At 30.1% G+C, this 16620-nt stretch overlaps 1 protein-coding gene across 1 annotated transcript; it reads right to left on the bottom strand.

Moving 5' to 3' along the window:
* Positions 1 to 13452: 13452 nt before the first annotated feature.
* LOC149145109 (pectinesterase inhibitor 9-like) lies at positions 13453 to 14088 on the bottom strand. The gene has a single exon (XM_089452355.1). The coding sequence runs from the start codon at positions 14086 to 14088 to the stop codon at positions 13453 to 13455; it is 636 nt and encodes a 211-aa protein (XP_089308481.1).
* Positions 14089 to 16620: the final 2532 nt, after the last annotated feature.

Consider the following 16620-nt stretch of genomic DNA (forward strand, 5'->3'; position numbering starts at 1 on the left):
AAGTTTGTTACGAAAGGTAATGTTTCAAGTTTCCTCATCTTAAACTGTGATAACATCCTTTTGCTATGAAATTCAATATTAATACTAGTTTTCACTTAAAGACTAACTAAAATTAAAAAATGTTAATTATTTCATTATTATGTATTGTTGTGCAGGATGGAGATCTCTGGAAATGCATACAAATATATGGAACATTGAGGGAAACAAAAATTATTCCTTTCTCTGCACAACTATTCTCCCACACAACACGTCTTCCTCCCAAACGTTAAAAGGAAAACCATTTAAAATTAGATAATAATAATTTCATTAACAAATATAAGATCAAAAATTCACATATTATTCGAAAGCCATGAATACAAAGACTGGCTTTTCTACTTTGATATTTTAGACTTTAAGCTTTGGTGGTTTTTTTTTTCGGAAAAATATGACCCAGATTATCCAAAGTACTATCTTCATTATGTCAACATTTCGAACCCCAAAGGGGATCCATCATCAAGACAAAAAATGAGTGATAGATTGAGAGAAGAATTTACCGACCAGAACAGATAAATAAACACCTAATGGATGATAAACTAAAGTAGAAGTCGACTAATTCATCAGACCAAAATATATATACTATTCAATTTTATTTATTTTTATTTAATTCTTTTTTTAATTTAACCTAATATTAATTTATAAATAAATAATAAAACTAATTAATTCTATGGAAATAACAAATAAATTAAATATAATAAGTTTATTTTTATTCCTTGTTTTATTTCTTAACCTAATATGAATTACAAAATATAATTAGTTTATTTTATTTTAATTTCAATTCTTATAATATTTTTTAACCTAATTAAATATAATTAGTTAATCCATTAAAGACCTAACTAACAAAGTAATAAATAATTTGATTTAGATTTAGATTATTTTATTTTTAATTACATTTATAGATTAATTTTATTTATATATTTTTTTTCAATATTAATGTTAATGTTAAAACCTACTGACAAAGCCTTCAAACAAAGTAATGTGGACACTTAATTGCCCGCCCTTATTTATCACTAGATATACACATAAACCAAAACTCCTATGGCCCAAATTTAATATACCAAAACTGCTTATTAATCTATTAATATGTGATGTCTTATAGGAGGGAGGTATGCAAATGAAGATTGTAGACAAGGCAATTATGTGGAGGAATAGAACATCTTGGAAGAAATGTTATGTTCCTTTCTTCATACACATGTTCTCCAACACAACACTTCTTGTTTACACACATTAAAAAGACAGTTCATTTAATATTGCATAATAAGTATTTAACTCAAACATTTGAAATCAGAGAGGCACATAATATTCAGAAACCTCGAATACCAACATTAGTTATTTCTACTTTTTAAATGATCAAAGTTGTTGAACATAGTTTTGAAAATTGCACATCTCATCATTAGATCATCCTGATATAAAATAAAATGAGCTCACGTTGATCCAACCTTAAAGGGAAATGTATCGAGACATGCAGAATATTACAAATTAAAGTTTTTATCCCTTTCTTCACACACCCGTTCTCTAACACAACACTCCATTGTCACATGCATAAAAAAATATGTCATTTAATATTAGATACTAAATTTCTATTTAAAACTAAAATAATTTCATGTCTACAGAATAAAGTTCCCTTTGGACACTTGTTGCACATTAATTGATTAATATATACTATCGTGTGGGAGGGAGGTGTTTGGAAGGAGGATCGAAACATTATCGAAGAACATTTTTGTTCCTTACTCCATGCACTCATTCTCTTGCACAACACTTATTCTTCACACACATAAAAAAACACTTAAATTAATATTGCATAGTAATAGGTATTTAATTCACAAATGTGAAATACAAAATGCATATAATATTCAAAAACATTAAATACCAAGATTCAATGTTTTTAGATTTTAAACGATCAAAGCCATTGAACATATTTTATCTTAGTTTTGAGCTTTTATTTGCCACTTCCTTCTAAAGAATCTGAAGAAGGAAGTGGCAAAGGCATTAAAAGGAGAAAAGACATTTTTGGCACATTTATTTATGAAAATAAAGGAAATTAGGAGAAAAGTAAGGTGAAAGGTCCCAGGTTGCATGTGAGGAGGAAATTGAAGGAAAATAATGGAAAATGAAGAAATTAAAGGCCTTATTCATAAAAAGGATGCTGCATATCAGTTGGTAACCTTTTGTCACTTCACGTTTGGAGCTCTCTCATTATTCTCTCTCTCCCTCTCTCACTCTTGTTCGCTTAGAGTTTTCTTAGAGCACTCTATTTTTGGATCAAGGAAGGAAAAGAAAGGAAAGGAAAGACAGGATGAAGGAAGAAAAGTAGGATCATGTATCTTCAGCAAGAATACTTGTAGGTAACGTTTTGCATATGTGATTTCCTAGATGGTTTCGACATGCATGGCTTTACATGTTGGTGTATGGTTCTCTTGCTTTTAGTGGCATGGTTTTGCCAGGTTATGACAATGGTTTTTAGCCTAGCGTTGACGTTTTCTGGATTCCATGGTATGTTGGAATGTTTATCTCGATTTTGAGCTTTTGTTTGCCAGATGGATTTTGGAATCTAGGGCGGAAGTCGTCTCAAGTTTCATTCCCAAAGGCCTAGAAATACCTTGATCGGTTTTGGTAGGATACATGGTAAAGACTGCGGTAGGAGTCTCAGTTTAGGGCCTAGTGATCTGGTTTTGAATTAAGGTAAAGCTTGAGAGTGTGGTCTCAATTTAGATCCTAGTGATCCGGGGTTGGATTGTGGTAAAGCGTGAGAGACAATGAGGCAGACAATTCCTCAAGGATGGTGATGGATTCCAGATGACATTCCAAGTTCAGTTGTATTGTGATTGGAGCACTAGGTTTGGTGTGATCATGGTTTGGTAAGGGTGGAGGTGGTTTAACCTCTAGATTCCCTTAGTTGTTCTTGGATTGGGTTTTCTATGAGATCCCAAATGCTTGCTTGGAATATGGCACGTGGGTGACTGGATGAAAGAGTGATTTGGTTCAACCATGTCTATGGTCGGGTGGTACGTGGAAGTCCTGAAGATGTCTAGATTTGCCAATGTTTAATAAAAGCTAAGTTATATTAATTTTGCACTTATTTATATGTGGATTTAATGGCTATCATATCTATGCTATTTATATGGTTTTATGTTGGTTATAAGCATGGTTATATGATGGGTTCATGTCATGACCATTTCATGCATTTACTTTTAATTGTTAAATGGATGGATCCAAGATGTAATTGATGTTATAGCAATTCAATGGAGAAGGTGATGATCCTTCTAGTTATGTTTCATAAGTTATTTTAGTCATTTATGATCTGTCTTGTATGATAGACTTGTAGGCTGCATTGATGCCAAGTGTTTGATAGAATGTCAATCCCAATTAGGGATGCTCAGGCCTAGTCCCAAGGTTTAATTTCGATTTGTTTATCGTGTCATCATGTCTTTGATGGATTGTGGAGGCTATAGCAGGTAATCAGTAGAGGCCGAGATTGTAGGCAAGAAAAGTGGCCCAAATGTCGGGGACACTGGCACAGGTCTACTGAAAGAGTCCAGGGATGTTGGCACAGAGGCCTGTGAGAGTGACTTTGGCTTCTGGACAATGTCATGCCTATAGCATGAGAGAAAATAGGGGTTAAAAGGCTTAAAACATTAGTGGGACTTAGGGATAGGATGACTCAGTAGATGACTTGTCTCTCGAGGGTGCTGTTGTTGATGTGGATGGGTTTGTTTAAGTATTTCTATTGATTCCATTTCCTTTATGTCACCAAGGAGGTTGAATCCATTATAGTATCCTCTCACGTTGAATTTTTACCCTAGCTGGCCAGTTGCTTGGGTGTACCTAGGAGGAGGGGGTGTTACAACACCTTCCTCCCCTTGACCCCACATATGTAGAGGATTTCCTCAGAGTATTTTGTCAATATAAATATCACATCACTCATAGAGGGAATGGCCGCTTACAAAATTAACCTCTTTTTAATGAATTTTCAGACACTCACAATACCCAAAATAAAAATACCTCCACGGGTGGAATTATGTAACATCAAGGCTCACTCAGCTAATCGAAAATTAGAAATAAGATTTCCAAAAATTAAGAAATTATTTTTCAATTTATGGGGAAATAAGAATATTTAACATTTTCTTGAAACTTTTCTTAAAATTCCAAAAATTAGACAAAATAATGAAGTATCAATGGAATTTGAATACAAAATAGTGTTAATAAGTGGTTGATATTTCTACATGGAAAGGAGAATTTAATATTTTTTAAAATAAGAGTACAAATCCTTTCAAATAGTGCAGATATATAAGATTTTCTAAAGATGATGTTCATCTCATTTTATCAATTCTTATTAATTTTCCTTCAAATATTGGATTTTTTTAATTAGCAATTTACAATATTTAATATTACTAGTTTTGTATAGTTTGATACACACACACACACACACACATATTATTTGAAAAATGTTGATTTCTCCTTATATGCATGTTTCCAAAATGTGTTTAAAAAAAACATTGTTAAAGTAATTTTCTTTTATTTTTTGTAAGATTAGTAGGACTAAATCTTCATCATGTCCAATATATCAGCCTAGGCAATGAATTGAACTAGTGAATTCACATCAAGGAGTAACTTTGAAGAGCACACGATCATTGTGTATCCAAGAGCCTATGAAAAAATTTAATTCTTAAATTATTAATAAAATAAAAAAAACATTGTTAAAGTAATTTTCTTTTATTTTTGGTAAGCTTAGTAGGACTAAATCTTCATCATGTCCAATATATCACCCTAGGCAATGAGTTGAACTAGTGAATTCACATCAAGGAGTAACTTTGAAGAGCACGCGATCATTCTATATCCAAGAGCCTATGAAAAAAATGAATTCTTAAATTATTAATAAAATTACGATGTTTATATATATATATATATATATATATATATATATATATATATATAGATATATTAAGTGATCAAAAATCTCATTAATGTTGAAGATTAACTTATAACCTATTTTTATAAATTAAATTATAGTGGAAAATTCCCAACATTAATTTTCCCCGAAATACTCAACAAAAATCTATCATGATACATTAAAGTTTTCCCCGACTACATTTATAGTTGAAAATCCTAAACTCTAATTTTTCTCCACCTCCCTACACCTCCATAATGAATTTCTTCCAATAATGCATTAATAGTTTATGCCCATGGCTTCATGTTTAATGTGTTCAAGTCTATTTATTTTCATAACATAAGTGTTAAGATCACATACACTCGAAAGTTCATAAATGCATACATTGTTCGCCAATCATTGGAAATTTCTTTGTTCACTTATTTTTCAACCTATTTCATTTTTGCTGAGAATTACGCAATATATTATTGACCTGCTCAATGCTTCTTACCCCTATATAAATTACAGTTGTAAAATTAATCCTATTTAAAAAGAATTGATGAATATACCAAAAAATTGTTGCATGAAATGGAACTGTGTGAATGAAACATATGAACCTGTTACTTACCCCTAAATAAATACATGGGTAAAGTGTTATGTAAAATGGATGTGTGCGGAAGAAACTTTCAAAACTTGAAAAATTAACCCGATTTAAATATAATTCATGAATGTATGGAAAATGTGTTACATGAAATGTAATTGTGGAAATTTCTCTTCTGCACACTTCTTCCACCAAGATCCCTCCCACAAAATAGTATATATTAATCAATTAATCAGTGGTATTGGCTAGTTAATGTCTGGGGCATGGAAAGCTTTGCTTACATGTATCAACTTGCATTTCCACACCTTCTATGAATCACTTATGTATTTGTTGCATCTCCTATTGACGTAAGAAGGAAGAGGATTTTCACTCAATAAAATGTAACCACAAATCATCTTAGCTCATAGTGCATGATTCAAGATTGAAAAATAGTCATAGCATATGAAAGAAATAACCACAATTGTTGAACTGTCGACTATCTTTCACATTCATAATTTCTTGCAAAAATCCCATAAGATCATATCTTGGTTTCTAATTCAGACAAAACAACATCTCCAACCTGTATTAGCTATCGATAACAAGGAACATCATACTACATTAATGTGAAGATAGACTTATCCCCTTGCCATGACATGCCACTTCTTGAACCCTAAGTTGTCACCAATAGTGAATTAATATTGTATCCCAATAGCCTTATGTTGGACATTCATACTTTCATATGATAGTTTGACATGCCATTTAGACACAATTGAAAGGTTAAGATGTGATCTTATGTGACATCAGCTTTGGAGATAACAGTTTATGTAAGGCAACAAAAGCTTCAACAATACTTTCGACTTTTAAATGCATTCTGCAAAGAGAAAATGAACATCTTCACCAAAGCAAACAATAAAAATTATTTTCATACTCTACTCTTCCAAATACCATTGATATGCAATAGATGATTAAGTTTTCCCATAATATGTGATAACCAGCAATATCTTCATGAACTTTATCAACAAGGATGTCCATCATTTGAATTGTTACCTTCTTGGTCAAGCCACTCTGGTTTAGTCGGTTATTCACAAAGTCAATTTTAGTCAACCAAGTTGATTAATTCTTTACAGAGGGCTATCCTCACTTTGCTTACCATTTCTGATTTGTACTTAAAAATGACTTATTAGCTAGAAATGTTCTCAATGTATTTTCGTTGTGGATTTCTCGTCCCCCTATATAATCACCACATGTTACTATTTTGCATGTGAAACATGTTACAAAAGACACGTCATTTACATATATGTATCCTAAGTCATAGAAATGTACGAAAGAAAATAAGTACGAAATATTTGTATTAGAGATTCATCTAGAATCAAGATTCTTTATCATCCCAATGTTTGTCCTCATTGACCAATTTTGTGCTAGCATGAGTATATATGTGTCCTCATCACTTGTACGTTTTATGCTAATAGGTTCATAACATCGATTTTCTATTTCATTATCAAATATAATTCTCGTCCTCCCATAGCACAATCATAAAATGTCACAGAAACATTGCCAATAACATGTGATTAAAGTTAACTAATATATATTATTAATCGAAAACAACTCTACAAGTAAATATCAACCTTTTAAGCATTAAATTCATCGAGTACGTCAGTGCACAGGTCATTAAATTGTATGAGTATTGCATTTCTTTTACTCTGAAATTTTATGAAATTATTCTTGTTCTCTAAAACTATCAATAAGCCTTGTAGATGTAGCTTCCTAATTGTATTTTTCCTTTTCTCTCTAGTCATGCTTCAAGCTCCGCAAGCTTTTTCGAGAACTCAATTTAAGTTATTTGAAATAAATATTACTATTTGGAGACCAAATGACATCATCTATGGATTTTCACAACTAGATTTCAATTAGTACAGGCGACGGAAAAACATTGTACGCATATACAATAACTAGAAAAATTCATTAAATCGATATTCCTCGGAATTTCCCATTATATATTTGACATGGTCATGATAACACTTGAACTTTCAATGCCAAATGCATCATATAAAATGTTTACAGTTTGTTAAGAAAGGTAATATTTCAATTTTTCTCATCTTAAACTGTACCAACATCTTCTTACTATGAAATTCAATATTAATACTAGCTTTAGTTTAAAAGCTAACTAAAATTAAAAAATGCTAATTAATTCATTATTATGTATTTTTGTGCAGGATAAAGATCTATGGAATACATACAAATATATGGAACACTACAAGAAAATTGTTTTTGTTCCTTTCTCTAGACACCTGTTCTCCCACATGACACCTCTCCTCACAAACATTGAAAAGACACTCCATTTAATATTCAATAGAAAGTTTTTATTTACAAATATAAGATCACATATTCACATATTATTTGAAAAAAGTGAATACAAAGGCTAGCATTTCTACTTTGATATTGTTTTTAAATGATTAAAGCCTTTAAATGATTAAAGCTTTTAAAAAAGTATGGTGGACACTTAACTGCCCACCCTTATTTCACACATGAAATACACATAAACCAAACTTTCCATGCCCCAAAATTTAATAAACCAAAACCGCTCATTAACTATTCACACATATTGTGGTGTAGGAGGGAAGTATGTAGAAGAAGTTTAGAGACAGAAAAATTATGCAGAGAACCAAAACATCATGGAGGAAGGTTTATGTTCCTTTCTCAGTACACGTGTTCTCCCACACAACAATTTGTCTTCACACACATTAAAAATACACTTTGTTTAATATTGCATAATAAGTATTTAATTGTAGAGCTGAGGCTTCTGTGATCCATAACAAGTTTGTGAGAGATTTTTCGGCAAAAATCACATGAGAAACCATTTGTCGATGCGTTTCGAACCAACTAGTGTGGTTCATCATCAGGACAAGTTGAAGAAATAGATTGAGTCTAGCATGTTAAATAGGCTAAGCAGAGACTCCAACGGCTACAAAAGATTAACGAACCAGGTCAAATTTTCATTTATTAATTTAATATTGTTATTATTATTTATTATTATATTTATGGAACCAAGTTAAATTAGGTAAAGATAAATAAAATAAATTAATGGTTAGGTTTTTTTTAAATTCATTTATTTCTTTAAATTATTACTTATATATATATATTTTAATTAAAATAATAATATTCGGTTGATAAGAAAAGGTTAGGAAATAAAATTATATAAATAAATACCAGATTAATATAAAAAGTTAATTTATTTGTTTATTAAATTATTCATTAATTATTATTTATTAATTATTGTTATTATTATTATTATTATTATTTACTATTTTATTTATGGAACTAAGTTAAATTAGGTACAAATAAATAAAACAAATTAATGGTTAGTTTTTTTAAAAATAATTCATTTATTTATTTAAATTATTAGTTTTCTATATATATATATATATATATATATATTAAAATAATAATATTAGGTTGTTAAGAGAAAATTAAAAATAAATATCATACTTATGAGGGTTGGTTTAAAAAGCTAATTTATTTAAATTATTAGTTTTCTATATAATATATATATATATATATATATATATATATATATATATATATATATATATATATATATATATATATATATCTATTAAAATAATAATATTAGGTTGTTAAGAGAAAATTAAAAATAAATATCATACTTATGAGGGTTGGTTTAAAAAGCTAATTTATTTGTTTATTAAATTATTTATTAATTATATATATATATATATATATATATATATATATATTAGGATGTTAAATAGTTAGAGCAGAGTCACCAACAGTTAAATTGACCAATGGCTAATATTGACTTAAGGACCATAGTCAAAATTAGTTATATTGGGTGTAAAATATATGTGTGTGTATATATATATATATATATATATATATATATATATATATATATATATATATATATATATAAAGTAATTATAATTGGTATTAATAGTTAGTTAAAAGATATTATTTAATAATTAAAATTATAAGTTATTTAGTAATCAAAAGGAAAGTAGGACTTTTCCTGATATTATAAGACTAAATTACATGTATATAAATATATACATAAATTAATGGGTTGTTAAGATGAAAGTTAGTTAGAAATAATAAATAAAACAGAATTAATTAATTAATTAATTAAATAAAAATAAAAATAAAAAGTCACAAGAGAAAAATAATAATAATAATAATAATAATTAATTAATTAATAAAAGAAATAAATAAATAAATTAAAAAATAAAAAATAAATAAATAAATAAAAACAAGAGATGAGAAAATAATATTCAGTAAAAAAAAAAAAGAGGAGGGGAAGAAAAAACGACTAAGAAGAGATAGCTGGGATCCAGCACCTACTGATTTTCCAGCTATCCTCTCTATTGAGATTGCTCGGCCTCTTTCCAATCTCAAGAGCTTCCCTTGAAACATGAAATCACGAATGTACATAGTATTTAGGAACCTTGAATACCAACATTAGTTGTTTCTATTTGTTAAATTATCAAAGTCGTTGAACATAGTTTTCAAAACCACACATTGAATCATGAAATCATTTGGATGTAAAATAAAATGATCCCACGTCAACCCAACCTTAAGGGAAAATGTATCTGGAGATGTAGAACATTACAAATTAAAGTTTATGTTCCTTGCTTCGCACACCCATTCTCTTGCACAACACTCTATTCTCACATGCATAAAAAATAGTCTTCATTTAATATTAGATACTAAGTTTATGCTTAAAATTTAAATAATTTCGTGTATACCGAATAAAGTTTCTTTTGCACCCTTGCTTCTCATTAATTAATTAAGATGTACTATCATGTGGGAGGGAGGTGTGAGGAAGGAGAATATGGAAGAAATTTTTTGATCCTTACTTTGCATACTTTGCACACTTGTTCTAGTGCACAATACCTCTTATTCACACACATCAAAAAATATTTAAATTAATATTGCGTAGTAATGAGTGTTTAATTAACAAATTTGAACTCACAAATGTCCATAATATTCAGAATCCATAAATACCAAGATTCCATTTTTTTTTGGTTTTAAACGTTCAAAGTCATTGAACAGAGTTTTGTTCAAGCTAAATGAACCCATGTTGAGAAATATATATGGAGATGCAAAGCATTATGAATTAAAGATTTTCACACACCCATCATCCCCTCATCACTCCTTTCTCACACACATTAAAAAGAGACTTCATTTAATATTAGACGTTAATTTTATATTTAAAGTTAAAATAATTTAGTAGTTATGGAATAAAGTTCCCCTTGCACCCATGTTATCTTGCACATACCCCGCTTGATATTGATTTTGTCAATATGAATGTCAGAGCACTCACCCGCGAAATGACCACTTACAAAATAAACCTCTTTTTTATTTTAAAACGATTTGTTAGACACTCACAATACTGAAAATAAAAATCCCTCCATGAGGGGAATTATGTGATGTTACACCACAACTCACTTAGATTGTAACATCAAGGCTCACTCAACTAATGGAAATTTCCAAAACCTCGATAAAATAATCAATAGTCAATTTGGAGAGGCAAACACTAATAAATGGTTTAGATTTCTACATAAGAAGGAGGATTTAATATTTCTTAAAATAAGAGTACAAAGCATTTCAAATATTTCATATTTTTTGGATTTTCTAAAATGATGTTCATATTGGATTTCAGAGATCTGTGGTTTGTGCTTCTTGAATTTTTGACCGGAGAATCCACAGTAGTAGAATTTTTACACCAACGTTTCAAATCCCAAATGGGATCCATCATCAGGGTAAAGAGAAAGATGATGAGAAAGATGAAAAAGAAGAGCCAGATGGAGGAAATAAATACTCATGAGGGCGAATATATTAAAGGAGCAGCACAGGTCGGCCAGAGAAATTTATGATGAAACCTAATGATAATTTTAAAATAAAATCATTTAATATATTAGGTTTCATCATAAATTTCTCTGGCCGACCTGTGCTGCTCCTTTAATATATTCGCCCTCATGAGTATTTATTTCCTCCATCTGGCTCTTCTTTTTCATCTTTCTCATCATCTTTCTCTTTACCCTGATGATGGATCCCATTTGGGATTTGAAACGTTGGTGTAAAAATTCTACTACTGTGGATTCTCCGGTCAAAAATTCAAGATGATGTTCATAGTTCTTATTAATTTTTCTTCAAATATTAGATTTTTTAATTAGGAATTTACAATATTTAATGTTTCTATTTTTTATAATTTGAATATAAATACATGTATATATAGTTTGAATTTGAATTATTTTGAAAAATGTTGATTTATGCTTATAAATGTGTTTAAAAAAAAACATTGTTAAAATATATTTTTTAATTGTTAATAAAACTATAATTTCTTTTAATTTAATAAAATATAAATACGGTTTTTAAATTTGCTTTTTCCCTGGTATATATTAAAAAAAAAAAATTAGAAATCTCAAATTAACTTATACACATATCTCTATAAAATAAGCTATAGTAAAAAAATCCCAACAAAATATTCTTTTGTTTTGAATCAAATCTTACTTGTGAGTGTTTTGTCATCATAAAACACTAGAGCACTCAACAACAATAGAGAATCAATATCAAAATGTACTCTTACTTTTAGGTTAGGAAAGTCAAACTAATAGAATTTATTGCAATATATAATAGAAAATAAATTAAGCTTACACAATTACAAGTTATAATAAAAAAATCCCAACAAAATATTCTTTTGTTTTGAATCAAATCTTCCTTGTGAGTGTCTTGTAATCATAAAACACTAGAGCACTTAACAACAATAGAGAATCAATATCAAAATGTACTACTTTTAGGTTAGGAAGTCAAACTAATAGAATTTATTGCAATATATAATAGAAAATAAATTAAGCTTACACAATTGCTTTGTAATTGCTTTCTCTAGAGAAGGCTTAGGATTTTTAATCTGTATTAGTTATGATTATTTAAGTAAAAGATTAAAATATATTCTTTACTATAACCACTAACTCACACATTTTTATCTTCTTAATTCAACACTATTTTCTGGAACACAAGTAATATTTCTTCTTTTCCTTCATTCTAATCTACACTGACATTCCCAATTAACATTTTTATTTTCCAATGCACATCATAGTGAAGAGACATTGATTATACCTTCCACATGTGTGCTCGCTAATCTCATAAGGAATGTTTTCCATAACATTTGAATTTGAAGTGCAAACCACTACCATATTAAAATTATAAAATAATATTATACATTCAAATTGTACAATAACATTTAACATTTTTTTAACAAAATTGGTGCATCAAGTGATTTTGAAAATCTAAATAAATTATATTAAATATATTTTAGAAAAAAAAAATTACAAAAAATAAAATAAAAAATAGATTGATTTACTTAAATGCTATTTGAGATAGTAGATCTGAAACCTTCAACCCCTTTCCTATATGCTTTAAACCTAAACTGAAATAAATGAGTTGAAACTAAAAAAATATATCACTTGAAAAAAACTATTTATATTTAAAAATGAAATCGTTGTTATTATTCCTGTATGAGACGAAAGCTTAACCATACGCATAAAATACTTTTCTTCAAATATGAAATAACCACATGATTGCACTCCAAAAATAAAAAATAGATTGATTTACTTAAATGCTATTTGAGATAGTAGATCTGAAACCTTCAACCCCTTTCCTATATGCTTTAAACCTAAACTGAAATAAATGAGTTGAAACTAAAAAAATATATCACTTGAAAAAAATTATTTATATTTAAAAATGAAATCGTTGTTATTATTCCTGTATGAGACGAAAGCTTAAGCATACGCATAAAATACTTTTCTTCAAATATGAAATAACCACATGATTGCACTCCAAACCCAATCAGCCATTGAAGGAAACAGAAACTAGAAAAGGGTGTCCTTAAGAGTTAGCAGTGGCAGCAAAACTATAAATATATTATTGAGTACTGAAGGTGCCGTTTTGACATTCAAACGGGGATACCATTATCAACTCCTGTGTTACCGAATGCGTTAAGGGCAAGCGCGTTAAGGAGAGCTAGAGCGTTACTGATCAGTTCAGACTCATTCTGCACGCGGACCTTCGCCATCGCGCTAACCTTCCCCGCCGCCGCCTTTACATCCTGAAATCCGTTGAGGCAGGAGTCTTGGTCGGTGAGGGCGGCACTCATAAACGTCTGCATGTCGTTCATTTGAGAGTTGAAGTTGCTGCGCTGCAGCTGCTCCATCTCCTTGAGAGATTTCTGAATCTCGTCAACGGTGTGATCGAAATTCTGAATACAATCGGTCAGCGCCGCTCTTTCTCTTTCACTCATCTCGGCGCTTCTGCTTTTCAGGCCTGCTGCCCAAACGGAAACCGTTCGGGCATTAACGAGGCTCACGTTCATGGCCGCCTTGACGAGATCGCTCAACGTGGGCTTCAGAGATCCGGCGTATGGAGAAAGCGAAGAAACACAGAGCTGCGGATACCGAGTGACCTTGCACGACGATTTGATAAATTCAGCGATGCTCGTATTGCTGTGCTGTGGGTTCACGTCCTTCGCCGTAGCTGAAGCCATTATCGCAGAAACTATGATAACTAAAACAGTTGCAAGCCGTGAATCCATGGCGATACAATATAAAAAGAAAGAACAAGAAATGAAAAGCAGCCAAGGCGAACCCAGGGACGGTAAGGGGTTCTAAGTGAGCACAAGCACATATTATTGACGCGCTTTCATCCCGATATATATAGCCGACTTCGCGCCTGTGGATATTGTCAATTAACCATTCCAGGTCAGTGTCACGCTGGACGGCCGATTCTCGGGGTCTGATTCGTTCCATGTTTTCATTCCCGACCACTGGGTTGACCCTATGTAGTGGGATGTAATGCGCGTAGTTTAAAAATGAAATAATGTTTTCTGCCGATATTTCGGTAAAATGGTGCAAAATTTCTTGGAAGACTCAGTTACAGTGCAAAATTTCTTGGAAGTCTCAGTTATAGTTGTCAAGTGGCGTGTAATGTTGGTAGTTTAAAAATGAAATAATGTATTTTTCAGATATTTTGGTAAAATTAGCCAAAATTTCTTGGAAGCTTGAGTTATAGTAGTCAAGATTTTGGATGTTTTGTCTTGTTTGATGGTGCTCAATCTATTTCCACCATTAAAAAACAAGATTCAAACACTACTATCATTATTTTTTTCGGAAAAAAATTCCGGATCTGGTCAATTTACTCAATCTGTACACAACCTCTTTAGATGTAATGAGGCAGCAGTGAATATGGGAGATGAAAATGTGAACAAAAATTTAGGTTTTGGAGATTTTGTTGGAATTTGGTCAATATTTTTTTTGCCCTTTTTTTTTTTTATTATTTTAAATGGGTTTTTGATTGTAGATATGGATTTAGCATTTAAAAAAATCCTTGGAGCATTTAAATTGGGCATTGCACATAATTCATATTCCACGGAAACTTTTTTTTGTTGAAAATAAAGTGTTTTTTGAGTGAGTTTTCTTAAATTGTGATGTTTTGAAAAGTTTTCCAGTGTATTTTCTGATCTAGTTTGTCTAGAATCCGTGAGGGATTTATTGAAAACACAAGTTTGGCCAGTGAACTATGTCCTATCAAGTGCCCGGTTTTTTAAAGGTGTTGAATCTCGGTTTTTAAAGGCGTTGAATCTATATAACACAAATCAAGATTTCACCACAATTTTTTTCACCTGATCTAACAAAAAATCTAGTAGAAACTCTAAAAATTCACACTTAAATACAGCTCTTAGTAGAAATTCAATTGAAGTATAATGCTTTTTCTTAACTTAAGTTGAATTTTTAAGATTTAAATTTCCTACAAATATTTTTATATAATTTATATAATAACAACGCTATAAAATAGTTTGGTAAAATTATAATGGATTTTAATTTTTAGTTTTTATATAGGATTACTCTATTTAATATTGGATAATATTTCTTTTTGGATGATAATCATTTTTTATTATAATATTACAATAATTTATTAATTTGTATAATTAGCCAGAAATATGAAATCGTATAATTTAGATGTTTTATTTGTAGATCTGTGGTTTCAATGGGAATTACAACGCATATGAAATGGATATCTTTTTCCGAGTGTAAAAGTTGATGAGCTTTTTTTTAGATTAAGAAGACAACCAAGCTGATGAGCTTTTTTTAGATTAAGGAAGTTTTTTAAGATTAAGGAGACAACGGTGACTACAATCTCATAAGAATAGATACACTCTTAATATACACCTTGCAAAAGAGCATTTAACATATACAACATTCAATGCTATCACGGGAGATGCATATCCTCTACGACCTATAAAAGTCAATGAGGTTTACCTAAATTGCGAAGACTATGGACAATACAACCTACTAAAAATAGATAGGCTATTGACATACACCTTTCAGAACAGCATGTGGTATACACGACTTTCAATGCTATTATGTGACATGCATATCCTTTGAGAGCATGTGGTATACACAAGTTTCGATGCTATTATGCGACATGCATATATCCTTTGACATTTGCCGGCTATTAACATAGCCCTTTCAGAACATACAACTTTCAAAAGACCATGTGGTATACACAACTTTCAATACTATTATGTGACATGCATATCCTTTGACATTTGTAAAAATCGTTCAGCTTATTAATGTTGTAAGTGCTACATTATGCCTTACAAAGTGTATATTAATAACTTATCTATTTTAACAAGGTTGTATCTCCATAGTCATAACATAGTTCGTATGCAAAGTGTATATTAATAACTTATCTATTTTTACAATGTTGTATCTCCATAGTCATAACATAGTTTGAATGATGCTAGATTTTGCATTTTTCATAATATTATATTGTTTTTATTACTTGTACCAAGAGCACCAAGGCTCTTTAGTGAGTAGATAGTCTGAGGTAACATTAGGTTGATTTACATGTCTAAAAATCTAAACGATAAATAAACGTAAAACTATATAATACAAGGGAGAGTTGGTTTGCAAATCAATGTTATGTATAGGGGGATGTTATAAAAAATAATGTTATTTTATATAACATTAGGTTGATTTACATGTCTAAAACTCTAAAAGATAAATAAACGTAAAACTATATAATACAAGGGAGAGTTGGTTTGCAAATCAATGTTATGTATAGG

The sequence above is a fragment of the Pinus tabuliformis genome, chromosome X (genome assembly GCF_031772625.1).
Source record: "Pinus tabuliformis cultivar Carrire ecotype Pingquan chromosome X, CPIR1, whole genome shotgun sequence".
Taxonomy (NCBI): Eukaryota; Viridiplantae; Streptophyta; class Pinopsida; order Pinales; family Pinaceae; genus Pinus; species Pinus tabuliformis.